Below are 27,461 nucleotides of genomic sequence, written 5' to 3' on the forward strand. Positions count from 1 at the left end.
TGGCCTGGACACTCGTGGGAAAGGCCCTGGCGGGCGTGTGGGGCGTTTCCCGCGGCGCTGGGCCCGGGGCGCAGCCAGCGGCCCCGCAGGCGCGCGCCTGGGTCCGCCGCGGCGTGGGGCACCGCCTAGCACCGGGCGCGCAGCCCTGGGTTCCGGCCAGAAGCCCACGGAAGCTGGGGGTCGGCCCGAGGCCCCCAGCGAGCCCTGCACTAGCCAGCCGGGGGGCAGCAGCAGCCAAGCCGACCCTAGGATCCCGACCTTTCCCCACGCTCCTCCGGGCGCGGCGCACAAAGGTTCTGAGACTTGCCGTCATCACGTCTCACGTTTTTAAAATAAGTGCCAAGTTGCTGAAAAGGGGAGAAAAGGAGTTGCGCCCGTGGCCCGTACGGGGATCGAACCCGCGACCTTGGCGTTATTAGCACCACGCTCTAACCAACTGAGCTAACCGGCCACTCGTCCCGGAGCGCCGCTGCGGCACTTACGAGCTTGGTGCGCCTGCGCGCTGCGCGCTCAGCAGGGCTCCCCCGCTGGGCTGCACGCGGCGGGGGTCGCGCCCGGGGGCCGGGGTGGGGCGGACCGCGGCGGGGGCGACCTGGGACGGGGTCGGAGCCTGCGGGGCGCGGCCGGCGGCTTCCGAGCACCGCGCGGCCCGTGCGCTGCTCCCGGGGCGCCGCGCGGGCGGAGACCGGCAGCGCCGGGGAGAGGACCCCGGGGACCCCGCCGCACCAGCGCCCGCGAGGGGGCCGGCGTGCGTCCCGACCCCCGGGTTGCAACACCCAGATCTCTCAGGGTCGGGTGTTTCGTTTTGCCGTGTCGGGGTGGGTGCCCTTGGGGGGGGGACTGAGCTCAGAGCGGCGCAAGCACCGCGCCTGGGCCCGAGTCCGACCGTCTGCCGGCCGAGTCACGTGTATCTGGGGTCCACTGCCAGTTACTGAAGCGTCATGAATATAGGATTTTTTAGGCATAATTTTCTAACCATGAGGTCGCACGTCTTTGTCATCACAAGCACGTCCCCCGGCCCGCGCAAATGTCAGCAGTGCTGGGCTCGGTGGAGAGCAGCGCCTTTAACTCTCTGTGCTCATTTCCTTCCTCCCGTCGTCGCGTTGGCCGGTGGGGGCAGGGCGGTGGGGGCGTTTGCACACTCGGACTTGGTGCTTGCTGGCGCTCTGGCACCTGAGCTGTGCTGGGGGTCCTGACGGCCGGGGGTGCGGCTGCTCCGGGGCTGGAGGGCTCGGCCTGTGCTGCCACGGGGCCGCCCGCGCCTCCCCACGCCCCTTGGGGGGGGTGGGGCGTACCAGGGGGGCGGACCCTGGTTTCCTGCACACGCGTTTGCATCCTGCCGCCGGCGTGTCGCTGCCTGCGGTGGCCGGTGCCCAGGGGGTACCAAGGCTCCCGGCGGGCAGCACGCAGGAGGCAGCGGACCCGCGCCCCGCCCCGAGGAGGACAGTCGTGGCGAGAGCGCGCCCGGGCGCTGCGCTGGGGACAGAGGCCGGCCGTGCCTCCCGGGACCCCTCCCCGAGTCGGGCTGCAGGGCCGAGGGGGACGTCCCGCTTCCCGCGCGGGCATCACGCCCCGGTGGCCGGGTTCGTGCAGAAGCACGTCCGCGCCGCTGGCCTGCGAGCGCAGCGCGGGCGCCCGGTGGCGCGCGGGGGGCGGCGGGGGGCGGCGCGCGGGCGGCGGCGGGGGTCTGCCCGCTGGTCCCCGCGCGGTACGCGAGCGCCGCGGGGCGCAGAGAGGGGAGACGCCCCTCCGGGCTGTCCCGCCGCCCTCCCCGCGCCCGGTCCGTCTCCCCGTTCCCTCCCGGTCACCCGGCGCCTGCGCCCCCTGCCAGCCCCAGGGACACCCACTCCCTCGCAGTGCAGGGGACGTTCTCGGGGGTGGGCCCGGGGGATCTCGCGCTTCAGGTCATCGACGGCAGGGGGCGCCCGACACCCGCGGAGTGGGTACCACACCGGGTGGCGCCGGGGTGCGGATGGGACCGGCCTGGAGTCTGCTCCACCCCAGAGCCCCCTCCGCGGCCCTGGGCCCGGGGGCTTGCTGGCTGCGGGTGGGGTGCCAGGGACTGAGTCAGGCCCGGCCGTGACCCGTCTCTGTCCAGGTGCGCGGCCGCGCTCCCCACTCCCCTTTTTCTGGCACCCACAGAATCTGGAGGTCTCCAGTTTCCTTTCTCTCTTCTGGAGTCTGGGTGTCTGGCTGTTTTTTGCTCCGTTTGCGTTGGGGGTGGGGGGCGCACAAATGCCCAAGGGTTACTCCTGGCTCTGCACTCAGAAACCACTCCTGGTTGTGCTCAGGGGACCATATGGGATGCTGAGGATCGAACCCGTGTTGGCCGCGTGCAGGGCAAGAGCTCTACCCACTGTGAGATCTCTCCTGCCCCTGGCTCTTGTTATTCTCCTGAACAGTCTGCTTGGACTGCCTCTACTTTTCTAACCTTGTTTTGGGTCCACAGGGTGAGGGGCCACAAGTGCCAGCATCATGGTGGGTGAAGACCCCCGGCTCTGAGTCCTCTGGGGGCTGCTGAGCCGGGTCCAGGGCTGGTACTGGCGGGGGTGAGCCCTGGGCCCCCTGCACGCAGTGTGAGCTCAGCCAGCCTGCTGGGAGGCTTCAGGACCAGGCTGACCAGCTCTGGAAAAGGGGCAGCGCCAGGGCAAAGCGCGGAGCGAACAGTTCCAGGCGTCCGTGCAGTTAGATGGTGAGGGAGGAAAAGAAACAGCTCCCCCACGCTGCCTCTGGTCTGTGACAACAAATCATTTGGTTCCAGGGACTTTAAAACGTGCCCTTCCAGGGGCTGGAGCGACAGCACAGCGGGGAGGGCTTTGGCCTTGCACGCGGTTGACCCAGGTTTGATTCCCAGCGTCCCACATGGCCCCTGAGCACTGCCAGGAGTAATTCCTGAGTACAGAGCCAGGAGTAACCCCTGTGCACCGTTGGGTGTGACCCAAAGAGCAAATAAAAAAATTAATTAATTTTTAAAAAAGTGCCCTTCCTGGGGTCAGAGCAATCATTTAGGGGGCTTGACCCCTGGCACCCCATATGTCCCCCAAGCCCCCCAGGAGTGATCCCTGAATGTAGAACAGGAAGTAAGCCCTGAGCATGGCTAGGTAAAAAAAACCTTTTTTTCTGCACCCTCCAAGAGGCGTGCCCTTCCTTAGAGCATGTAGATTTACTGTTTCTCTTTTTCTTGCTGGTGCCAGGGATCACCCAGGCCTTCATTCTGGCCAGACTCCCAGTCTGCCACAGCAGGCCTGGCTTCAGCCACAACATTTCCCTAAGTCAACATCGCTGTGAGACATCAGCCAGCACAACAGACCCGAGAGGCAGAAGTGGCAGGCTGAGGCTGCACAGCCCGGGGACCAGGGGACAGAGCCCGGGGCACGGTCCAGCAGGTAGGAGCCGGGAGCACAGCCCAGCAGACGGGACTGGGGCACAGCCCAGCAGACGGGACCTGGGCACAGCCCAGCACATGAGGCGCCTGGGGCACCCCAGCAGACAGGACCCGGGGCACAGCCCTGGGCCCTCTGCCTCCTAGCCCTGCAACAGGCCCTGAGGCACCTATTGGGGTCAGGCTGTCTGTTTCTTTGCTTCGGATCAAGCTTGGAACATGTCCTGGGGTGCAGTTGCGGCTGAGTTTCCCTTCTTCCCCATCAGAAAGGATCGACAGCAGACGCAGAGGTTTCTGGGTAAGCACCAATCCTGCGCCTGCCTGGGTCCTGCAGAAATCAGCCAGCCTGTGAGACCTGGTGGCCACGTGGCTCAGAGGGCCACGAGCGGGCTCTGCCTGTGGAAGCTCCGGGTCCGGTCCGACCCCCCCTCCCCAAGAGACATCAGCCAGGTGTCAGAGCTCACAACTGAAGGTCCTTCGGAGAAGGTTCTTTTTGGCTGGAGCAATAGCACAGTGGGTAGCGCGTTTGCCTTGCATGTGGCCAACCCGGGTTCAATTCCTCTGTCCGTTTCGGAGAGCCCGGCAAGCTACCGAGAGTATCCTGCCCTCACGCAGAGCCTGGCAAGATACCCGTGGTGTATCTGATAAGCCAAAAACAGTAACAACAAGTCTCATTTAAAGACGTTACTGGTGCCCGCTCAAGCAAATCGATGAGCAATGGGATGACAGTGACAGTGACAGGTTTGGGGCCACCGTGGGCTGTGCTCGGGGCTTACTCTGGGTTCTGAGCTCAGGAATTACTCCCAGTGGGGCTTGGGGGACCATAGGGGCTGCTGGGGATTGAAGCTGCGTCCCCGGCATGGAACTGCATGGACGGCCAGCGCCCTCCCCGCTGAGCTACTCGCTCCTTATCTTCAGTGAACGGAACAGAATGGTTCCGTGACTTGACAGGGGTCCCCGAGGTGGCCCAGCACAGCCACTGTAGGAACTGAGTTGTCTGTACAGCTCTCGCCTTGCATGCAGCTGCCCCAGGTTCAATTCCCTGTACCACATGGGGTGCCCTGCGCATCGCCAGGCGTGATCCTGAATGCAGAGCCACAAGTAAGCCCTGAGCACTGCTGGGTGCCCCCCCGCCCCCCACCCAGTGACTTTCTATTCTTTTTGGATACTTTTCCCTGCACTTGTTCTGAGCCCCCCTCAGCTCCTTCCTGGAGTGTTTCCCACAGTGCTCCTCCCTCCGAGGGGGGCCTGAAGCATCCCTTCCTGTCCCTCGCAGTCCAGGAATCGCGTGTGTTGTGTTCCCCCGCCCCCGCGCGAATGCATTACACGCTGGCCGCCGGCCGGGAAGCCAGGGCTGAGCTAACACGGGAAGGGCAGAACCGCTAATCCGACAGGCTGTGGTGAGGAGGCGCCGCGTGCCAGGGGCTCGATGCCCGGCTTCCCGGCAGGTGCCAGGCGCCTGGCTGCTGGCACCCGGGTGCGGGCGAGTCTGCTCTGCCCTGCCTGTCATCAGGCCACACAGCCGTGGGCAGGCAAGGCTGGCCCTTCTGCACGGCTCGCTTTCCTCTCTTCTCCGGGGTGCTGGGCGTGGAGCCTGGGCACTGCACGGAGCCCGCGCCCTGGGCCCCGTCCCGCTTGGGGGGCATGGTTCTGAGGGGAGAGAGTTTCCCAGCAGCATTCACCTCTGCTTATTATTTTGGGGCTACGCCCAGCAGTGCTCAGGACCCACTCCCAGCTGGTTTTCCCAGGGGTCCCTCTCAAAAGTATTGGGGGGGGGCCGGAACGATAGCACAGCGGGTAGGGCGTTTGCCTTGCACGCGGCCGACCCGGGTTCGATCCCCGGCATCCCATATGGTCCCCCAAGCACTGCCAGGAGTAATTCCTGAGTGCAGAACCAGGAGTAACCCCTGAGCATCGCTGGGTGTGACCCAAAAAGCAAAAAAAAAAAAAAGTATTGGGGGGACCATGTGGTGCTTAGGGGTCGAACCTAAGCCTCCTACATACAAAATCTGTGCTCCAGGTGCTAGGGAATAGCACACGAAGCAGCTGGCTACCTGGGTTCGATCCTCGCCCCACCCACCTGGGCCCCTGAGCATCTCTAGGTGCAGCCCGGGGCGAGGGTTTGGGGGTCAGCAAGTACATTCCGGGGGGTGGAGGAAAAAAGAGAAAAAAGCTTTAAAGCTTTTCTGCAGTCCTTGGCACCATCACCTCGGCTTCGTGTGTGTGTGTGTGTGTGTGTGTGTGTGTGTGTGTGTGTCTAAGGGTGTGTGTGTTTATTCATTTTGGTTTTTATTTTTGGGCCACACCCAGTGGTGCTCAGGGATTACTCTGGGCTTTGTGCTCAGGACTCTCTCCTGGCCATGCTCAGGGGACCCTATGGGGTGCCAGGGATGGAATCTGGGGCAATCACATGCACCCACCTGCTCCCCAGCTCTCTGGGCCCAAACAGCTCATCCCGCCTGCTCTGTCTCTCCTCCCCCCACCTCCCCGCTCTCCCTGATGTCAGTGGACCCCCAGGGGTGGTGTCTGTGAGGCGGGAGGAGGGAGACGGTCACTTTCTCCCCAGCCGCCCCTGCCTCCCGGGACCCAGGGCTACTGGGTTCTTGTCTAACCTGGCAGAAAGAATTTCAGAGCAGATGAGCAGTGAGTCAAGCAGATTTTATCTGGAGGTTTTTGAAGGGAAGGAGGAAGAGAAAGTGGAAGGGAGGAGAGTAGCGTGCTGAGAGAACCTGGGCTTCTCCAAGGGCGAGAGAGCCACACACACCCCAGCATTGGGCATGCGGGCATGCAAGTCCACACCTCGCGAGGGGAGATGCGGGCGCCACACGCGCTCGCTCGCTCGGGTAGCATCTGCGCCAGCAGCTCACTCTGAGTGCTCTCGTGGAATCTGTGACTTCCCACCACCCCGTCCTCCACGCTGCAGCAAGGACGCCCCCTCCTCAGCCGTCCTCACGCCCGTCTGAGACCTTTGCTAGCACTTTGCTAAATTGCTTTGCTTTTTTTTCTCTTTTTGGGTCACACCCGGCGATGCACAGGGGTCACTCCTGGCTGTGCACTCAGGAATCTCCCCTGGCGGTGCTCAGGGGACCATATGGGATGCTGAGATTCGAACCTGGGTCAGCCGCGTGCAAGGCAAACACCCTCCCCGCTGTGCTATCGCTCCAGCGCCAATCGCTTTGCTTTTTCCTTGATGGTTTGACGCTTCCTGGACACTTCCTACCAATAGGCTCACGCAGTGTGGCCCCAGCATCTGGCTGCTGCCAGAGGGCGGCCTGTCCCCCACCTCTGCGTTCTCCTGGGGTCCAGCCTGCGTTCCATCTGGGGTCACGTCCTCCTCTCCCGGAGGGCCAGGACCTGGCGCAGCTGTGCGCGGTGTCCCCAGGGCCGGGGGCCGGGCGAGAGGACCGTCTGGGTTATATCCTGGTAGCAGGACTGGGGCGGGCTGGGCATCCAGAGCCAGGAGCGGGGGCGCAGGGACGGGGGGAGCGCCTGCCCTGCTCTGCAGATGGCCTGGCCTCTGAGAGCACAGAGCCAGGAGTAGCCCCTGAGTACTGCCCTGGTGTGGCCCCAAACAGAACAAAATTAAAAGATTTTTTTCCTGGAGGTGACCCTAAAGTAATTTGCATTTCAAAATCATTTAGTAACAATTGTGCAACTTGGGCCCGTGTGCACGGGGCGGGCTCAGCCTGGGGAGTGTCTCTCTTGCCAGCCTTTATGCTAGCAGATGCCTCAGAGGGTGATTTCGAAGTGCTGGGGGCTACGCCTGGGGTCAGCAGCATGCGAGGGGAGCACCCCACGCTGCACTCCCCACTTTGTGTTGTTTTATTTACGGTCTGAACAGCACACACCAGCAGTGGGTGCCGGCACAGTGCTGGGGACGTGCAGAGCCTGCGACTGAACCTGGGGCTTCCAGACTCCAGCCCGGATTGAACCCGCGCCCTGTGCCTGCTCTAGGCCCCCAGCCCCCTCCCCACGCTGGCTTTCGAAGGCTTTGTCTTGCTGTTAATAAAGAGAGAAAGTAGTACTTGGTGACATATTACTAAAAACTGATGACAGGAATAATTTAAAAATATAACATAATAAATGATTGTGCAAAATAATCATTTTTTAAATTTATGTGCACAATAAAATGTTGGCAATTACACATAACCTGGGCTGTATGAGAAAAGAACACGTAACTTCAAGAGAGAAAAGTAACAGATGCACAAGCTAGTTGGAAACTGCACAGTAAGATTTTCTTCTTCGAGGTCCCTGATGAGGGCTGGGGAGACCCCAAGGGCTGAGCACGGGCTTTGCATGCAGGACGTCTGGATTCTCCCTGGTTTCGATGTTGGCACTGCGTAGTCTCAACATCCAGGCCAGGAATAGGCCCCAAACTCTGCTCGGTGGGCCCAAAGACAAAAAAATTAGTCTAAATAGGTGCAAGTAGAATTAATACTTGAAAAAATATATATATATATCTTTTGTCTTTTGTTCTGGTAGGGGCCACACCCCACACTGTTCAGAGATCACTCCTGGTGGTGCTCGGAGCACCATACACAGTGCCAGGGGTCGAACTTGAGTCAGCTGCCAGCAAGGGAAAAGCTGTACTCTATGGTACGTGATTTGTTGTTTTATTTTTGTACTTTTTCTTTTTGGGTGGCACCTGGTGATGCTTGGGGGTTACTCCTGGTTCTGCACTCAGGAATTACTCCTGGCAGTGCTCAGGGGACTATTTGGGGTGCCAGGGATTGAAGCTGGGTCGGCTGCTTGCAAGGCAAACCCCCTCCCCGATGCCCTATAGCTCCGGGCCCTGTTTGTTGGGCTTTAGTATGGGGGCCACACCCAGTGGTGCTCAGGGCTTACTCCTGAACATCAGGAGTGCTCAGGAGTACTCCCTGGTGGTGCTGGAGATGGAACCGGGCTGGGTGTGTGCGAGGCAAGCACCTTACTTCTCGTACTATCTCTCTGGCCCTCCTATGTCATGTTGGACTCTTTTTTTTTTTTTGCTTTTTGGGTAACACCAGGCAATGCTCAGGGGTTACTCCTGGCTCTGCACTCAGGAATCACTCCTGGCGGTCCTCAGGGGACCATATGGGATGCTGGGAATCGAACCCGGGTTGGCTGAGTGCAAGGCAAACACCCTTCCCGCTGTGCTATCACTCCAGCCCCCTGGACTCCTTTTAAAAGTGAAAGAATGGGGGGAAGGAAGAGCCCTTGAATAATGCTAGAGGGATTGCACTTAGGTGTGTGGTAGTAAGATCAGACTTTATAAACCACGACACATCGGTAAAAACCAAAAACAAAAGCCCAGCTCAAAACATATTCTCTTTACACTGGTGAGAAAATTTGAGCAAAACATAGTGCCCCAAAATAGAGAGAGTATTGGGGAAATGGCCTCCATGGCAGGTGAGGACTGGGGTGGGGGGATATACTGGGGACGCTGGTGGTGGAAAGTGTGCCCTGGTGCAGGGATGGGTGTTCAATCATTGTAGGCTGAATCTCACATATGAAAGCTTTGTAACTATCTCACGATGATTCACTGTATCACTGTCATCCCATGGCTGGATTTGCTTGAGTGGGCACCAGTAACGTCTCCATTGTGAGTCTTGTTGTTACTGTCTTTGGCATATCGAATACGCCACAGGGAGCTTGCCAGGCTCTGCCCTTCGGGTGAGATACTGTAGCTTACGGGTTCTCTGAGAGGGATGGAGGAATCAAACCCAGGTGGCCGCGTGCAAGGCAAACGCCCTACCTGCTGCGCTATCGCCCCAGCGCTCTCACGGTGATTCAATTAAAAACATATTTGTATTGTCTTTGATTCAGCAGCTTCACTTTATAAATTCCTGGTAGCTGTTCATGGGAATTAGAGGCAATGTTGGAGGTGAAAGCACTGGCGGGCGCCCCAGTGTCTGCCTGCGGGAGTAGTGAATTAAGGGAGGGTGGCTAGAAAGGTGGGGAGCTGTGGGAGGCCCAGTCCTGGCAGAGGGCCCTGCCCTGGCTGGGGCGGGGTGCAGAGGAGCTGAAGGCTGGAGGGACAGCGATGCAAAGAGGGGGTCTCAGTGGGGAGAGGCCTGTTCTGGGCCAGACGAGGAGCTCAGCGGCGGGAGCTCAGCCTGCAGCTGGGAGGGCGGGAGGGGTGAGCCGCAGACCCCGGAAACCCGGCCTGCTTCACGCGCACCCCTGTCCCGAGTGACGTCTCCGTGCCCGGGCCGCCGCTGCCGGCACGCAGGAACTGGAGGGGCCTGGAACCCGCGGACTCCCGTAAGAACACGGCCGGGGGGTCAGGACAGCGGCCCCGATTCGTCCCAGGCACCGCATATGGTCCCGGGTCCAACCTGAGCACGGGGCCCCGAGGCAGCCCCGAGCACCGCAGGGCGAGTCGCGCCCGCAGCCCCGGAAGAACTGCTGCCCAGAAGCCGAGCGTCGGTTGCTTAGCACCCGGGCCCGGCGCCGCGTCCCGCCGCGCACGCGCGGAGGCGGCGGGCGTTTTGCGCACGCGCCGGCGGCGGCGGTTGCTAGGTGACGGGATACAACATGGCGGCAGGTCCTAACGCTCTCATCCAGGGACCCCCGCGGAGGCCCTAGTGCGGGTCCGTACCCGGGCGAGTGGGAGCCGGGGCCGCCTTCGGGCCGAGTTCCTCCGACGGTGTCTCGAGGGGCTTGGCCGGCGCCCGCGGCCAGGATGAAGAGTGAGTGGCCCGGCGGGGGCGGGGCGGGGGCGGGGCCGGGGCCGGGGTCCCGGTCGGGGTCGGGGTCGGCGGCCAGGCTTGACTCAGTGTCGCGGCTGCTTTGCCCCGTGCGGGTCCGGAGGGGTCGGACCCTGCGCTCCTGTCGGGTCCGTGCGCTTCTGTCGGGGGTCCGTACGCTCCTGTCGGGGGTCCGTGCGCTCCTGTCGGGGGTCCGTGGGCTCCTGTCGGGGTCCGTGCGCTCCTGTCGGGGGTCCGTGGGCTCCTGTCGGGGGTCCGTACGCTCCTGTCGGGGGTCCGTGCGCTCCTGTCGGGGGTCCGTGGGCTCCTGTCGGGGTCCGTGCGCTCCTGTCGGGTCCGTGCGCTCCTGTCTCCTGTCGGGGGTCCGTGCGCTCCTGTCGGGGGTCCATGGGCTCCTGTCGGGGTCCGTGCGCTCCTGTTGGGGTCCGTGCGCTCCTGTCTCCTGTCGGGGGTCCGTGCGCTCCTGTCGGGGGTCCGTGCGCTCCTGTCGGGGGTCCGTGCGCTCCTGTCGGGTCCGTGCGCTCCTGTCTCCTGTCGGGGGTCCGTGCGCTCCTGTCGGGGTCCGTGCGCTCCTGTCGGGGTCCGTGCCCTCCTGTCGGGGTCCGTGCGCTCCTGTCGGGTCCGTGCGCTCCTGTCTGGTCGGTGCGCTCCTGTCGGGGGTCCGTGCGCTCCTGTCGGGTCCGTGCGCTCCTGTCGGGTCGGTGCGCTCCTGTCGGGGGTCCGTGCGCTCCTGTCGGGTCCGTGCGCTCCTGTCTGGTCGGTGCGCTCCTGTCGGGGGTCCGTGCGCTCCTGTCGGGTCCGTGCGCTCCTGTCGGGTCGGTGCGCTCCTGTCGGGGGTCCGTGCGCTCCTGTCGGGTCCGTGCGCTCCTGTCTGGTCGGTGCGCTCCTGTCGGGGGTCCGTGGGCTCCTGTCGGGTCCGTGCACTCCTGTTGGGGTCCGTGCGCTCCTGTCGGGGGTCCGTGGGCTCCTGTAGGGTCCGTGCGCTCCTGTTGGGGTCCGTGCGCTCCTGTCGGGGTCTGTGCGCTCCTGTCGGGGGTCCGTGCGCTCCTGTCGGGGGTCCGTGCGCTCCTGTCGGGGGTCCGTGCGCTCCTGTCGGGTCCCTGCGCTCCTGTCGGGGGTCCGTGCGCTCCTGTCGGGGGTCCGTGCGCTCCTGTCAGGTCCGTGCGCTACTGTCCGGTCGGTGCGCTCCTGTTGGGGGTCCGTGCGCTCCTGTCGGGGTGCGCTCCTGTTGGGGGTCCGTGCGCTCCTGTCGGGGGTCCGTTTGCTCCTGTCGGGTCAGTGCCCTCCTGTCGGGGTCCGTGGACTCCTGTCGCGGTCCGTGGGCTCCTGTCGGGTCAGTGCCCTCCTGTCGGGGTCCGTGGACTCCTGTCGGGTCAGTGCCCTCCTGTTGGGGTCCATGCGCCCCTGTCCGGTCCGAGACTGGATGTGCTTCTGCGCCTACCTGCGCCTCTCCGGCGCTTTTCCTGGAGGGATTTTGGTGCAGCCTTCCAGCAAGGTTAAGAGCGAGAGACCGAGAGTGTCTGCCTTGCGCACAGCCACCATTTGATCTAGCCCCTCAGCATCCCATAGGGCACAGGCGTGATCCCTGAGCACAGAGCCAGGAGTGACCCTGAGCCAGCCGGCTGTGGCCCAAACACACAAAAAGGGGAGTGTTCCTGAAAGCTGTGGAGGGTGTAGGCACCTTAGGAAACGGAGGGGGTGCAGAATTCACCCATGCCTTATGGGTGTTATGGATGACCCCGGTGCAGAGCTACTCCTGGCTCTGCACCCAGTGCTCACTCCTGGGCCCCTTGTGCTCTGTGGGCCCCCTGTGATGCCAGAGCAGAACTTGGGCCCACCACGTGCAAGGCCATGTCCTATCCCCTGTCCTATCTCCCCAGCCTGGGTCGTTTTAAACATCATTGTACAGATGCAATTGTCATTTACGGTCATGAGCCAGAGGTGCTGTGGAAAGTTTAAATTATGTAGGCGGAGTGTAGTTTATGCTGTGACCTAATTGTCAGTTCATGATTCTATATGGCAGCTGTGGTGCAACAAAGACTAAATATTCAGCCTTTGCAAGACATATTTATTTCTGTGAGAACCTGTTTCTGTGTTTACCTTCTTCACCCATGTGCCCAGAACCGTAGTTTGAATACCAGGCCTGCAAAAAACTCTACACTTTTAACCTGTACTTACAGTGTGGACACTTTTTTTTTTTTGCTGTTTCTTTTAGTTTATTTTTTGGGCCACACCCAGTGGTGCTCAGGGCTTACTCCTGGCTCTGTGCTCAGGGATCACTTGTGTTCAGGGAACCATATGTGATGCTGGGAATTGAGCCCGGGTTGAGCGTGTACGATGCAAGTACAGGCATTTCTAGACTGTCTTCCACCCCCTATTCTGTTCTTTTTTATCTTTGAGGTCATTTTGTCTGCTTCCTGCCTGCATTCTGGCTTTCGTCTCTCTAAAGGATGGCTTGTTTGCGCTGTCCTTAGAGTTGACATCACGACGTTTCACTGCTTACGCCAAGGACACTGGCCTCTGTAGTCTCGGGCAGACAGGACACGACAACTCTTGTCTCCTACAGTCTATATTGATCCTTTCCCAATTTACCCCCGTAGGTTCTGCTGGAGGTTTGTTATTTTTTCCCCAGGATCCAACCGAAAACCACAAATTGCATCTCGCTGTCCTCAGACTGTTGTCCTGGCGCAGTCTCTTGCCTTCCGTGTCTTTCACAATGTCATTTTTTGAGAACTCAGGCATATTTTGCGGATTAGTTCTCAAGTTGGGTGTGTTGATTGCTCCCTCTTAATTAGCCGCAGCTGCTCTCCAGCCGGTTTGTTTTGTTCTGGGGCCACCCCAGAGGTGCCCGGGGACTCTGCATGCCGTGCTCCTGGGGCTCCTCGCAGCGGGACCCAGGTCTCCCCTGCCGGCCTGTGCTTCGGTCCTGTGAGCCACCCCTCCAGCTCCTGCAGCTTAGTTTAGTGAGGAGCGTCAGGAGCTGTCCTCTGTCCCCGCTGGAGACCCAGGGCGGCGGGCCTCAGTTTCGGTGAAGTGATGCTCGCGTCTTTGCTCTCTCACTTCTGCCCCGTAGACCCGCCCCCGCTGGCAGCGGCCGGTGCTGTCCATTCCCCACATGTGTGCATGTGTGCCCTCCTCTCCACATGTATGTCGAGGCACGCGTGCCTTTAACACGCATCCACTTCTCCACAGTTAGCTTGTATGTAGCATTTCACGTAGAGATATTCTGCTGCGTGGTGTCCACACATGTGTATCAGCATCGATGCCTGACACATGGCCTTGTATCCTGCCGTCACATGCTCACTGGGCTCGACCCTCGAGCCCCAGCGGCAGTGATCCCTGAGCACAGTCAGGAGAAGGCCCCCGGCACCTCTGAGTGCGGCCCCCAGACAAGGAGCGTTTCCATCCTGTGTCCACGTGTGTGGGTGACTGTGACCAGCCTCTTTGCATGGAAAGGTAAGGTTTTTTGTTGTTTGGTTTTGGGGCCACATCTGGCTGGGCTCAGGGACGGCTCCTGTTGGGCTCAGTGGACCACACGTGGTACTGGGGGCTGAACCAGGGACCACGGCAGACCTGGGTCTGCTGCGCGCAAGGCAAGTACCCTTCCTGTTTACTGTCGCAGCCGGCCCTGTAGCGATAAACTCTGACTGAACACTTTCCCGTACCAATGTTGTCTGAGTATCGTTTCTTTTTGTTTGCTTTGGGGTTGCCCCTGGCAGTGCTCAGGGGACCGTGGACGAGGAGGCAGCTGCTGGGGATGGAGCTGGGGCACCGACTCCCGCTCTGAGCCATCTCCCAGGCCCACAGTTTGAATTTTACTTTGTCCTAATTTTTTTTACTCTGTTCTAATTTTTATTTTTATTTTTAAAATTTTTTTTGCTTTTTGGGTCACACCCGGCAATGCACAGGGGTTACTCCTGGCTCTGCACTCAGTAATTACTCCTGGAAGTGCTCAGGGGACCATATGGGATGCTGGGACTCGAACCCAGGTCGGCCGTGTGCAAGGCAAACGCCCTACCCGCTGTGCTATCGCTCCAGCATCTAATTTTTATTTTAAAAAATGTTTTTTATTATAACACTGATTTAGCAAGGGTTCGTTTGGGTCACACCTGGCGATGCTCAGGGGTTACTCCTGGCTCTGCACTCAGAAGTTACTGCTAGTGGTGCCTGGGATATGGGATGCTGGGACTCAAACCCGGGTTGGCTGCTTGCAAGGCAAACGCCCTCCTCGCTGTACTGCTGCTCCGGCCTCTTACCAACTTGCTTATAAGACATTTGTTCCGGGCGCTAAATGTTCCAGCTGCACCAATCCCACCACCAGTGTGTCGTCCTTGCCGCAGTGTCCAGTTGCCCACCCGTCACCAGCTGCCCCTTGCAGGCACCAGGACACCTGCTTCATATTGTTTGTCACCACACACAAGCAAATGGAATTGTGGAAAGTCAGATCAAGCCAAGGCAGTTTGTGATAATTACTGCATTTCACAGTGGTGTTTCTTTTTTTTTTTTCAGATAGAATATTATAGGCTTATTTAAAACTTAATTCTCACCTTGAGTATGCAAAATACAAACTCCACAAAATGTTCATTTTTTACTTTGTAGTTTACAAATATACAAAATAGAAGTTTGAGGGGCCGGAGTGATAGCACAGCGGGTAGGGCGTTTGCCTTGCATGCGGCTGACCCGGGTTCGACCCCCGGCATCCCATATGGTCCCCTGAGCACCACCAGGAGTAATTCCTGAGTGCAAAGCCAGGAGTAACCCTTGAGCATCGCCGGGTGTGACCCAAAAAGCAAAAATATATATATATATATATATAGAAGTTTGCTTAAATTTATATTGCATATTTATTAAGGCAAGGAACTATATAGAAAAAAAAACATTTGTTCTGTTTAAGGCATACTTGGGGAATTAGCCATTGTACAAATTATTGCACATTTGAAACCACAGTGCATAACAGACTGCATAAAATTGGTAAAGAAATAAACCAGGCGTATTTACCTGACTTAGGTCATACACGTAGATCAGAAGACAAAAATAGATTTTCCTTGTCAAAGTATGCAGCAGTTTGAGAACTTTGGCTTCCTTGTTTGGTACCTTTAGAACCAAGACCCTCACAGTGGTGTTTCTGAAGCCCCTGTCCGAGGACTTACTGAGCCGGCAGGCCCATTTTAATTTTAAATGATTTCCCCCTTTCCGCGGCCTTTCCTCTCGCGCTTGTCTGTGGGGTGCCTGGGCCGACTCAGCCAGTGGCCTCGGCTTGCGGCCTGCGGGGGAGGGGGGAGGCGGTGCGCCACTGGGGGGGGGTGTGCCGGGTGGGTGTGCCGGGGGGGGGTGTGCCAGGGGGGTGTGCCGGGGGGGTGTGCTGGGCTCCGACCTGGGAGAGATTCCTGAGCAAGCCGAGGGCTGGTGACTCCCTCTCTCTCAGGCTGCCCCGGGTGCCCGGGAAGGGCCCCGCTGGGCTGGGCACGTTTTCTTACCCAGCCCTGGTTTTCCCACCAGCCGCGTCGCCCCGGCCTCTGCCCTCCTGGCGGGGCTGTGCTGCCCTCCCCGAGCACAGGGAGGGAGGCAGCTCTTCAGTACGTCCCGGGGGCACTTCCGTCACAAAGGCCCGCTGTCTGGACGTGTCCAGCACGCGCGCGTGGACGACCTCCTCTCGCTCCTCTCCGCAGACTATAAAGCAATTGGCAAGATAGGAGAGGGGACGTTTTCCGAAGTCATGAAGGTGCAGAACCTGAGAGACGGGAACTTCTATGCCTGTAAACAGATGAAGCAACATTTTGAAAGGTAGGCATCGTGGAGGGCGCGGCCGGGCCTGCGGGGGGCGGGGGGGAGGGGGCGCTGTCCAGCAGAGCGGGGCTGGGGCAGCCCTCTCCCGGCCCGACTCTGATCGTGCACCTCCCCCGAGCTGACCCGGGGTCCGTGTCACGGGGGAGGACCGGAGGCTCAGAATGGGTCTGGCGTGGTCCCTGGAGAACCCCCAGCCCGGTCGTCAGGGTCACACGGCCAGGGCAGCCACTGCAGGGGACAAGGCTGCCCCGAGCATGGAGCGGGCGGCTGCGGGTCTGGGGCAGAGGGCGGACGCTCTGGTTTGTGCTCCGGCCGCTGCGTGGGAGCTCCACACGGGAAGTGCTGGGGGCCGGGGCGGGCCTGTGCTGGGGTGTAGACGGTTGTCCCAGCAGGCACTCCCCTCGCACCAGTGCAACCAGGGGGACCGGGGGCACCACATATGATGCCGGCCCCGAGCACTGAGCACTGAGCCGGGATGAGTCCGAGCAGCCCAGGGGCGGCCCCCGGTCGAAAGGAGTAAGAGATCAATCGCTTAATTAACTGCCTCCAGCTCCGGGTGACGTGTGGGCGAGGCAGCGTCTCGGTGTGGGGAGACCAGCCGAGGTCTCTGCTGCCCATGGGCACAGCCTTCCTCCCCTGGGCTCAGGGTAGCCCCGCTGTGCGCTCTCGGAGGGCCGTGCGGTTCTTGGTCGTGTGAATAGGTACGAAATCCCCGCCCAGCTGTGCCGGAATGTTCCGGCCAACAGAGAAAACGCCGTTGCGTCCCTTCTCAGCTCCTGCCGGCCTCCAGGCCGCTGTCCTTGGGGCTTCCCCTCCATCCCCTCCCAGAACTGCGCCGAGTGGCGTTTCCAGGGCCCCGGGGCCCGCTCTGGGGGGCTGCCAGGGCCTTGAGGGTCCAGCTGCACCCACAGCCCTGCTCAAGGTCGTTCAGTGGTGACGCCGTGGGGCTGCCTGGGCGCGTGGAGGCTGGCACTGCCGGGCTCTCTGACACAGCGCCCGTGGCTTGTGGCCCGGGTCCGAGTGCAGGGGCAGGGGTCTGCCACGACCCCGGGCGTGTCTCTGGCACCTGTGCTCTCTGGCTGTGCTGTCGTGTCTCTCCGGTTTCTAGGCCTGGCTCTGTTTGCTTTTCCTTGTTTGGGGTTGGGTTGGGTTTGGGGGCCACGTCCGGTGATGCTCATGACACCCTCCTGGGTGTGCACTCAGGAGCCGCCCCGCTCCGCAGGGATCAAGCCCAGGGTTCGATCCAGTTTGGGGTGTGGCCAGCACTGGGCATGTTGGGCCCTTTCTCCGGTGCCCGGGTCACTCACTGCTTTTGGGGCTCAGCCTGGCTCTGTACTCGGGGGTCACTCCCCGGTTAGCCATGCCTCGGCCGGCGACTCCCCCGGCCCCTCCGCTGTCCCAGTGCTCGCCACTGCTCATTCCCGGGCGCCTGGCGGCAGAGACCCTGTCCCCGGGCAGGCACCGCAGCCCAGGGGGCTCCTGCGTCTCACAGGACAAGCTGGACGTGAGCCCTGGGGGACCTGGGCCCAGAAACGGGCGTGTTCCAGGCTGGCTGTGCCGGGGGGGTTGCTGCCGCCCCGCGTGTGGCCCGGACTGTGCCATGGGCGGGGTCCCCACAGGAAACCCGGGAGGCCTGCCCGGACCCCCGACTCGGGGGTGCTGAGTGCTGGGGGTGGGGCCGGCTGTAGGGGTGGGTACAGCTCAGGCTGCCCCAGGAAGGTGGACGCCGCCCACCGGGAGGGCGTGGGGCCCTTTCTGGGCCAAGGCCTCTCTCGAGCTTTCAACCCGAAACCCCTCCTGCGAGTTCCCCAGAGGGACCCTGCCCCGTGGGCTCCGCCTTGGGGGCCTGTCGTGGGGGCCCCTGGGGGCAGGCCGGTCCTGACAGTGGGGGGCGCGGAGCCCCCCGAAGGGCAGCTGGGCTGCACCTGCTCTGTGGCCCCCCACCCGGCCTCCTGGACACTGGCGGGTGCGGGCACACGTGGAGGGGAGCGGAGGTGCCCCCGCAGGCTGCCGTCCACACCCCTGCACTGGCGTCACAGGACAGAAGGGCCACACGGGGGCGGGGGAGCGGACTGCGGCTCCACCCCGGGTCCCTGCTGCAGGGACACGGCCGGCGTCCCCTCTCCGGAGCACTGGGCCCGGAGGGCGGGTGACGGCTCGCCGAGCGCGGCCTGAAGCTGACCGCGCCCGCCACCTTGTGTCCACCCACCCCAGCATCGAGCAGGTCAACAACCTGCGCGAGATCCAAGCTCTGAGGCGCCTGAACCCGCACCCCAACATCCTCACACTGCACGAGGTGGTCTTGTGAGTATCTCGGGCCTCGAGGGCTCGGCCTTGGTCTCTTCTGGTGGGGGGTTTGACCCTCACCCGGCAGGACTTGGGGGCCCGGGAGTGCTGGGGTGGAGCTCAGAGATGGCCCGTGCAAGGCGAGTGCCTGAACGGCCTCTCCTCCCTTCTTTCTCCTTGGTGTGGGGCCTCACTTGGCAGTGCTCAGGGCTCACTCCTGGTGGTGCTCGGGGGCCATATGGGCTGCCGGGGATCGAACCTGGTCAGCTAAGGACAAGGCCAGTGCCCTCCCCACAGTGCTCTGGCCCCAACCCCCTCTCTGCCCCCCCCCACCAAGACGGGAAGGCCTGCAGCATGGCAGCCATGTGCCGTGTGGCTGAGGAGCCCGTTCGTGGGCTCTGAGGCTGTGGAAGGTCCCACTGGGGTGCCAGGGGTCTCGCTGGCCCTCCAGCCGGCCCTTTGGGAGTACCTTCCCGTTCCCTGCGCCTCACACCCTTCCCCAGTGCTGGCGCCCCCACCCCCCGCACCCCTGCAGGCTCCTGCCTTTCTGATGCCAGTGTGGTGAGCAGAGGTGTCTCCAGACCCCGACCCCGGGGCGCAGGGCAGAGCAGCAGCCTGGGGGCACAGCTCCCCTGCTCAGGCCCCGGGACCCTGGGAGGGTTTGAACTCAGCCCTGCAGCCCGAGACCCCCTGCCCGCCAGGATGCTGAGGGGCTGGCCGACCTTGTCAGGTGTCTGACGGGGTCAGTCTTTGGGTGGTGGGAGGGGGCTTTCCTGTCCTGCGGAATCACAGTACGGGTCCTGTGGGTGCTCCTGTGACCCAGCCACACCCAGCAGCGTCCAGGCGTCACCCCCGGCGGTGCCTCAGGGCGGGGCCCGCCTGCCTGCTCCCTCTCGCTCTTGTCTGATGTGGGAAACTCACGTTCGCCGCAATGTTCACAAATGAGTGATTGGATTTTACCTTTCATGGAGACAAGGGAAAAGCCTTTACAGACCTGCCTTCTTCCTCAGCGACAGGAAATCTGGCTCTCTGGCGCTGATATGCGAGCTCATGGACATGAATATTTATGAGCTGATCCGAGGTACGTGGAACAGTCGGGCCCCTGAGACCCGAAGTCGCGGTGGACCCCGGGCCGGCACCTGCTTAGACCTGCCCCCCCGGCTGGCCCGGTCCTCTGGCTGCTGCTCAGAGAGCGCTTGGCCCTGTGGCCCCTGCCCCTCCCGGACCCTGCTCCCGCCCTGCTGTTCTCGCCCCGAGTGGCAAGAGGCGCTAACGGAGTGGCCCCACCTGCTCTTGGCCCGAGGGCAGGCCGCTGGCCGCCCGTGAGAGCCCCAGGGTGCCCGGGCACAGGTGCCCGACAGCAGCGTGAGGATGCCCCAGGCTTTAACCTGCCCAGGAAACTGCCTCTGCTGATGGGTACACTCTGCGCAGGGCGCTGCAGGACGAGGGTGGACGCTGGGCTGCTGCCCCGGGGGCTGCGGGACGAGGGTGGACGCTGGGCTGCTGCCCCGGGGGCTGTGGGACGAGGGTGGACGCTGGGCTGCTGCCCCAGGGGCTGTGGGACGAGGGTGGACGCTGGGCTATTCCCCGGGGGCTGTGGGACGAGGGTGGACGCTGGGCTGCTGCCTTGGGGGCTGTGGGACGAGGGTGGACGCTGGGCTATTCCCCGGGGGCTGTGGGACGAGGGTGGACGCTGGGCTATTCCCCTGGGCCTACAGGACGAGAGTGGACGCTGGGTGCTCCTGTGGGAGCTGTGGGCTCGGAGGTCAGCTGGGGCAGGGCGGGGAGTGGGGGGCGCTGCGGTGGGCCCAGGTCCTGAGGGCAGTGCCAGGGTCCCCGGGGCCTGGGGGCGGCTGCGGTGTCTCAGTCCCCCGAGGGTGGCGGGCTGGGAGTGCCACCACCTGTGCCTGGGCCCAGACTATCCTGGTCCTTGGCAGCCATGGGTGATTCCTGTCAGGGGCGTTTCTTCCGCGCCCCGTGTCTCTGGCCCCGGGGGGTCAGCCAGAAGCCTCTTCCCGGGAGGGCTGAGGAGAGCGAGCTCGGGCCCGGTGGGACGGCGACGGCTAGGGAGGTGGGAGCAGCCACAGGAGGGCCCAGAGCAGCTGAGGGGCCCTGGCAGCCGCGCGCAAAGGGGGCGGCCTCGTGGTTCTGCTCCTTGCGGGGCCCTGGGTGCAGCCTCGGCAAGGGCCATGGTGCCAGTCTCTTGGCTGTTCCCCGCAGGGCCCGGCTCCCTCCGGAGCACTTCTCGCGGAGCCTGACACCACTCTCCAGCTTCGCGGGCGGACGGCAGAGCTCTGACGCACGCCTCCGGGGCACGAAGTTCCTTTGTTTTTCTGTCTTGGGGCCATATCCAGCAGTGCTCAGGGCTAACTCCTGGCTCGCACTCAGGAATTACTCCTGTCAGTGCTCAGAGGCGGTGCTCAGGGACCCTATGGGATGCTGGGGATCGAACCCGAGTCCGCTCCCTCCCCGCTGTATTACTACTCCCAGGCATGAAACTGCAACTCAGGGGGCAGGTGATTTCCGGAGGCTGCTGTGTCTGGGCCTGGAGTGAGCTGTTTGGAGCCAGACGCCCCGAGGGCTGGAGCAGGGCACGGCGGGGAGGGCGCTCGCCTTGCACGTGGCAGCCTGGTCCCTGAGCACCGCCAGGAGTGATCCTTGAGTGCAGAGCCAGGAGTAACCCCTGAGCATCGCTGGCTGTGACCCAAAGGCGAAATCCAGAATCCGACCCCCGAATTCCCCGCAGTAGGGAATGGCGCGGCGGGACAAGCGGAGTCCATTGTCTCTGCCCGCAGAGGCTGCAGGAACGGCTATCCTGGGGGAGGGCCGGTACCTTTCCTCACCAAGCGGGAGATGCCAGGGTGGGGACCCCCATTCCAGAGATGCCGAAGTGGGTGGCTGGAGGGGGCCTGGGAGTGGACAGCCTGGCTCAGGGCGCAGGGGCACGAGGGGCTGCAGTGACGTCAGCGTTCGGGGGTCAGGCCGTGAGTGCCTGCGGTGCCTCACCGGGGAGCAGGGCAGGCCCGGAGAGGGACCGCGTGGTCCCCAGAGCGGCAGTGTTGGGCCCAGCCTGACCCAGCCTCGCCTGGCTCCCCTGTCCCCGGGTCCCTCTCCATGCCCGGGGAAGTGGGTGCCAGTGACACTGATGCCACTGCTGGTGACCCTGATGTGACCCTGATGCTGATACTGGTGGTGACACTGATGGTGACACTTGTGAAGACACTGATGGTGACAGTGACGGTGATATTGGTGATGACGCTGACGGTGACAGTGACGAGATGGGATGTGGATCAGAGGGCTCAACACCAGGGGAGCAAACCGGATCCCAGTGAGTCTCTCGAACCCTTAGACTCTTGTTTTGTTTTTTTGCTTTCTGGATCACACCCAGCGATGCTCAGGGTTACTCCTGGCTCTGTACTCAGGAATCACTCCCGGCAGTGCTCGGGGTGCTGGGATGGGATGCTGGGAATCGAACCCGGGTCAGCCACATGCTATTGTTCCAGCCCCATAGATTCTTCTTACTTTTTTTTTGGGGGGGGGGCTTTTTTTGGGTCACACCTGGTGATGCTCAGGGGTTGCTCCTGGCTCTGCACTCAGGAATCACTCCTGACACTGACTGGGGGACCCTATGGGATGCCGGGGATCGGACCCGTGTTAGCCACGTGCAAGACAGACGCCCTCCCTGCTGTACTGTTGCTCCGGCCCCAGAACTTTTAGGCTCCGGAGGGGTCTGTGACCCTGCTCCAGCCCTGAGGAGCACTGTCTGGGGAGTGGACAGCCTGGCTCAGCCCTCACCGCGGGCTCCGGGAACAGAGGGGACGGGGACGGGCATCGGAGCTACGCCTGCTGTGGGGCCACCGCCTGCTGTCAGAGGGGTCCCGTCCCTGGCCGTGGGCAGCGGGGGGAGGTGACAGGCTGGGGTAGTTGCTGCATGAGTGGCCAGACACCCCGTGGGGACAGGATCTGCGTCCTGGGCGGGAGGGGGGGAGGGGCCCGGAGAGACGCGAGTGAGCCCTAGACAGGTGTCGGGAGTGGGCGAGGGGCCAGGCCAGGGAGGCCCCAGCGGGTGGGTGACCACGCAGGCCTGAGCCGTGGGCTGGAGCCAGGAAACGGGGTGCTGGGTGCTGGGTGCTGAGTGTAGTGGGGCAGTGCCTTGACTGGCCGAGTCCTGTGTTTTGTGTTGGTTTTGGGGGGTCACACCCACCATGCTCAGGGATCACTCCTGGTGGGCACAGGGACCAAGTCGGGGGCCGGAATTGGACCCCGTCAGCTGCAGGCAGGCAAATGCCGTATTCCGTACTATCACTCTGGCCCCTGGAAAGTTCTTTTGGCTTGTTTTTTTTTTGTTTTCTGGGCCACACCCAGGGATGCTCAGGGGTAACCCGAGTCTGCACTCAGGAATTGCTCCTGATGGTGCTCGGGGGACCCTATGGGATGCTGGGGAGGAAGCTGGGTGGGCCGCGTGCAAGGCAAACACCCACCCTGCTGTGCTACTGCTCCAGCCCCCTAGAATGCTCTTCACAGCACTGTTCGGTGAGACCCCCTGGGGCCAGCCTGGACATGGCTGGGGCAGTACGCCCTCCGGGGGTCTCATACTGCCCTGTCCGGGGGACGGTGAGGAGACTGGGAGGTCCCTGGTGCTGAGTCCCCCAAACAGATGGGGGAACAGCTTTCAGCCGGGCTCAGGGGAGGCACGGAGGAACTGCGGTGGGTGGGTGCAGCGGGGTCCCCTTGCAGGGGGACTCCAGGGTGAGCCGTGCGCCGGGTCCTTCCTCCCAGGGGTCCTGGCTGGGGCTGGGCCTGGCTGGCCTTAGCATGTAGGCCCGCCTTTCCCGTGCCCAGATGTCGCAGGGGCGGGTGGATCCCCAGGACAATGGTGGCAGCGGGGTGCCGTGAGCCCCCAAGTGCCCTGGGGCCGGGGCCTGGCCTGAGCGGCTCCCGACGGCCTCCAGCTCCTGTTGGCTTCTCAGACCGGAGGTGCCCGTGGCAGTGTGTGGGTGGTGCCCCCGGCTTCGCGGCCACGCGGTGTGTGTGCCTCTTCCCTGGGCCCCTTCAGCCCTTTCTCCTGGAGGAAGTTAGATTTTCACACACCGCGGGAAAGAACGGGCTTCAGTCTCGACTTCACGCAAAGGGACCTGGTGACCACTGTTGGCCGTCTGCTTCACTGCACAGGGAGAAGACACCCACTGCCAGAAAAAAGAATTATGCGTTACATGTACCAGCTCTGCAAATCCCTCGACCACATGCACAGGTATGCGCGGGGCCGGGCTCCCCAGCTCCCGGCCCGAAGGAACGGACAGTCACTGAGAGTACGGTGTAAAGAATTCGAAGCCATGAGCACAATTAACTCTACTGTTCTGTGTTGACTGCAGAAACGGAATATTTCACAGGGATGTAAAACCAGAAAATATATTAATAAAGGTAAGAACTCAGACTTTATCTTGTTGTTTCCTGGGCCACCCAGCAGTGCCCAGGCTTACTCTGGCTCTGCACTCAGCCTTGTGGGGCACCGGGTGGGCCCTGGGCTGGCAGCCCCCGCGGTGTGTCTCGGCCGCCGCCATGGGGACACTCCTGTGAGGACTCTGCCCCTGACCCTGGGCACCTTTGCTGACCCTCCTCGATGCCAGGGGCCTGGGGTAGGTCGTTGGCCTTGCCCCCATCGTGCAGCAAAGTTCTTCCGGGCTTTTTGGCTGGCTGGCTGTTTGCTTGGGCACCACGGCTGGTGGTCCTCAGGAGCTACTCCTGGCTTGGTGCTCGGGGTCGCCCCTGGCAGTGCTGGGAACGGGGTGGGTATGTGCTACCAGGGATCCGACCTGGCACCCTGCCACACGCGTGCTCGCGCACTGAGCCACCTCCCGACTGCACGCGGCTCTGCTCGTGAAAGCCCTGGGCGTGAACACTGGGGACAGCCTCAAGCCCAGAGGCGGCGTGGCAGGCCGGGAGCGCACCGTGCCCTCAGGACTCGGGTCCCGCTCACTTGGCACCAGCCTGAGGTTTCCTGTGCCCTCGGCCCATCCTTCTGCCCGGGCCGGGATCTTTGATTTTGGAGGGGCCACACCCAGAGGTGCTCAGGGCTGACGTCACTCGGGGTGGCGGGCACGGGGGCTGGCTGCCCTCCCCGCCGTCCTGCCTCTCCGGCCCTGGCCTTGGGCTCTCTCGGGTGTCCGTTACCCGTGGGACTGACTCGTGCCTGCCCCTCTGCTCTGTCCTCTGCAGCAGTCCGTGTCCTTGCGACTCGGGTCTGCGTCCCCTCCTCCCCCGGGTGTGTCCGCGCCCCTCCGCTGGCTGTGCTGCGTCGGCCACGGGCCCATGGAGCCACGGCGCGCGTCACTGTGGATCTGGCACGAGGACCTTTCTGGCCTGACTCTCGGAGTCCCCAGTGCTCAGCTGGCGCTCCCCATCCACCGGCTCGTGCCGCAGACACGGTGACTGGTTGTTTCAGATCCCTGTGACAGCCCTGAGACCGACGCCTGAGCGAGGCTCACTGTGCCTTCAGACAGGCGTTGGCGGGGCGGGGGGAGTCTGCCGGGCTCCTTCTCTGGCACCCACGTGGTCCCCGCGCACCGCCAGGAGTGGCCCCGAGTGCAGAGCAGGAGACGCTGGGGGGCGGGCAGCTGGGGCTCCTGTGGCCGCCGACCGCCCGGCGCTGTCCCCGCAGCAGGACACGCTGAAGCTCGGGGACTTCGGCTCGTGCCGCAGCGTGTACTCGCAGCAGCCGTACACGGAGTACATCTCCACCCGCTGGTACCGCGCGCCCGAGTGCCTGCTCACCGACGGCTTCTACACGCACAAGATGGACCTGTGGAGCGCGGGCTGCGTCTTCTACGAGATCAGCTGGTGCGTCTGCAGGCCCCGCCCCCGAGTCCTCTGGGGCCACAGGGTGACCGGCGGGCGGGGCCGGGCAGGTCCCGGGTCCCGCCTCACGGCCGCCCCACCCCCAGCCTGCAGCCCCTCTTCCCCGGTGCCAACGAGCTGGACCAGATCTCCAGGATCCACGAGGTCCTCGGCAGCCCCGCCGAGAAGACTCTGTGCAAGTTCAAGCAGTGAGCGACGCCCGCGCCCCTGCCCTGCCCCCCGCCCGGGCCTTTGGTCGGCCCCTGGGAGGGAGCCCTGCGGGGCAGGACGGCGCGGGTGCTGGAGTCACGGGGTGACCGACTGTCATTGGGCTTTCAATACAGGTCGAGAGCTATGAGTTTTGATTTTCCTTTTAAAAAGGGATCGGGAATTCCTCTAGTGGCGGGCAGTCTGTCCCCTCACTGCCTCTCCCTCCTGCACGCAATGGTGGCGTACGATCCTGAGGATCGGGTCACGGCCCACCAGGCGCTGAAGCACCCCTACTTCCAGGAGCAGAGGTAGGCGGCCTGGGCGCGAGCGAGGGGCACTGACCCTCTCGGGGGTCCTGGCGGGGCGGGGGGCGGGGGGCGCCCTGAGTGTGGAGAGGTGGACAGGACTTGGTGCCAGCGGGTGAGGGGTGAGAGACTTTGGGGTGCCAGGCATGAAGGAGTGAGCTACTTTGGGGGCCTGGTCTGTGAAGGCCGGGTACCACACACTGCGGTCACATCCTTTCCCGCGTGTGAGCGGGTGCCCCTGACCCCAAAGCTTGTGCTTCGGGGAGCCCCCTGGGTGGCTGTGGAGCTGGGGAGACAGCTGAGGCCACAGCGGGGCCCGTCCCTCCACAGGATGGCCGAGAAGCTGGCCCTGAGCAGCCACAGAAGAGCCTTCTTCAGCGAGAGAGCGGCCCCGGGGCTCCTGGGCCCAGACTGGCAGGTGGCGCCGGACGGCGGGAAGCAGGTACTGCCTGGGATGCCCCGGGGTTGGGGGGCTTGCCCGGCCCTGCCCGAGGTGGGCGGGCTCCAGGAGAGGCAGGCCCGCCGCCTGCACCCCGGGCACTGTGGGCCGTGGCCCCAGCCCTGAGCCACGGGAGCGGCCAGGCTCACGGTGGGGCCCCGGCCCTGGATGTGGTCCAGGTGGTGGCGGGCTGGGTGCAGAGACCCCCAGGCAGGGCCATCCGAGCGCGTCGCCTGCCCTCCGCCCCGTCGCTGCCGCCGGCGTGTGCGACTGACCTCTGTTTTGTTCCGAGAAGCAGCCGCTCAAGCCCGAGGAGGAGAGCGGCCGGCGCGCGGGCGGCAGCAAACCCCTGTCCTTCTCCAGCCCGGCGCTGCCGTCCATGCTGGGCCCCGGAGCCGGCCCGCGCGTCACGGTGCTGAGGCCCCTCAAGTGTGTGGGCGCGAGCCAGAAGGTAGCGCCTCGGTGGGCTCCCCGCGGGCCCGGGGCCCGGGTTCCTGCTGAGCCGCCCCCTTCCTTTGGCAGCTGGACCCGCAGAAGGACCTGAAGGCCAGCCTGAGGCAGTGCCGCCTGCCGGCCATAGAGAGGAAGGGTGGCGACCACTGAGGCCCCGAGGGGCGAGCACAGCCTGGGGGGGCCCCCGGAGCCGGCCCCACGCACACGCACGGCCTCGGTGGGGCTGCACCCGGAAGCCGCGGACGGTGGGGCCCCGCTGAGCCCAGGTCTCAGACCGCCTCCTTCTAGGCCTTTCTTGCACCTCCGGACACAGACGTGGGCGCTGAGCTCTGGGGGTCTCCGTCTGTGGCCCGAGACCCAGATGCCGGGATGGACGCGCAGGATCCAGGCCTGGTGCCCGCGGCTCGCCGGGCACCTCCCGGGCGCGTGCACGGTGGGAGCCGCTTTCGATTAAAGCAGCATCGTTAGAGTTCGCCTGTGTCTTGGCGCGTCCGTCTGCACCCGCCTCCTGCTGCCGTGAGCTCTGGGGCCGGTGACCTTGCGGGGGACCCGGGTGGAGGTGGACGCGGGCGTCACTACCCTGCAGTGTCAGGCTGGTCTGGGAGCCGCAGTAAGTGGGCACAGGGGGCGGTGCAGCAGGACTGGCTGGTGGTGGACAGGGGACCCTCACCGGCCCCTCTCTGGACGCCCCACAAAAGTCAGCACTTTTCTCAGCTTTCTCCAACCAATGTTTCCGGAAAAGACTCAATTTCCCAGGTTTTGTTGTGTCTTTCCCTTTTCTGGGACAACTCTGACATCTGTGCTGGGGCCACCAGCCGTAGGAGGGTGGGGGACAGCTGCACACTGGGGGTCACTCGGGGGGGCCCGGAGTCCAGCCAGGCGCTGCGTCCCAGCCGCGCTGATGCCTCAGCTCCGGCCCCGCCACTGCCGGGTGTGGCCCCAGGATCCGGGGCGTTTTGGGGAGCGAGGCTGTAGTCCTCGCAGTGCTCAGGGCTCCTGGGCTGTGTGTGGTCCCTGGCAGCCTACCAGGGCTGGCCACACGTGACAAGCACCTTTGCCCACTTCTATCCCCAGCC

The 27,461-nt window shown here is 63.3% G+C and overlaps 1 protein-coding gene and 1 non-coding gene across 3 annotated transcripts; one reads left to right on the forward strand and one right to left on the reverse strand.

The window, feature by feature from the left end:
- Positions 1–377: 377 nt before the first annotated feature.
- TRNAI-AAU (transfer RNA isoleucine (anticodon AAU)) lies at positions 378–451 on the reverse strand. The gene has a single exon. It is a non-coding gene; the product is annotated as a tRNA-Ile (tRNA).
- Positions 452–9,893: 9,442 nt separating this feature from the next.
- MOK (MOK protein kinase) lies at positions 9,894–26,859 on the forward strand. Of its 2 annotated transcripts, none has more exons than XM_055132002.1 (12): positions 9,894–10,053; positions 15,741–15,855; positions 18,073–18,162; positions 19,155–19,225; positions 23,317–23,395; positions 23,517–23,565; positions 24,803–24,981; positions 25,086–25,187; positions 25,323–25,496; positions 25,824–25,935; positions 26,228–26,383; positions 26,455–26,859. In XM_055132002.1, exons 1-12 carry the CDS (start codon positions 10,047–10,049, stop codon positions 26,533–26,535), a joined length of 1,215 nt encoding a protein of 404 aa, XP_054987977.1. In that variant the 5' UTR covers positions 9,894–10,046; the 3' UTR covers positions 26,536–26,859. The 2 variants fall into 2 exon arrangements, with proteins under 2 accessions (XP_054987977.1, XP_054987978.1); XM_055132003.1 differs by having other exon boundaries at positions 24,806–24,981.
- The last annotated feature ends 602 nt before the right edge of the window (positions 26,860–27,461 follow it).

The sequence above is a fragment of the Sorex araneus genome, chromosome 3 (assembly GCF_027595985.1).
Source record: "Sorex araneus isolate mSorAra2 chromosome 3, mSorAra2.pri, whole genome shotgun sequence".
Lineage (NCBI taxonomy): Eukaryota > Metazoa > Chordata > Mammalia > Eulipotyphla > Soricidae > Sorex > Sorex araneus.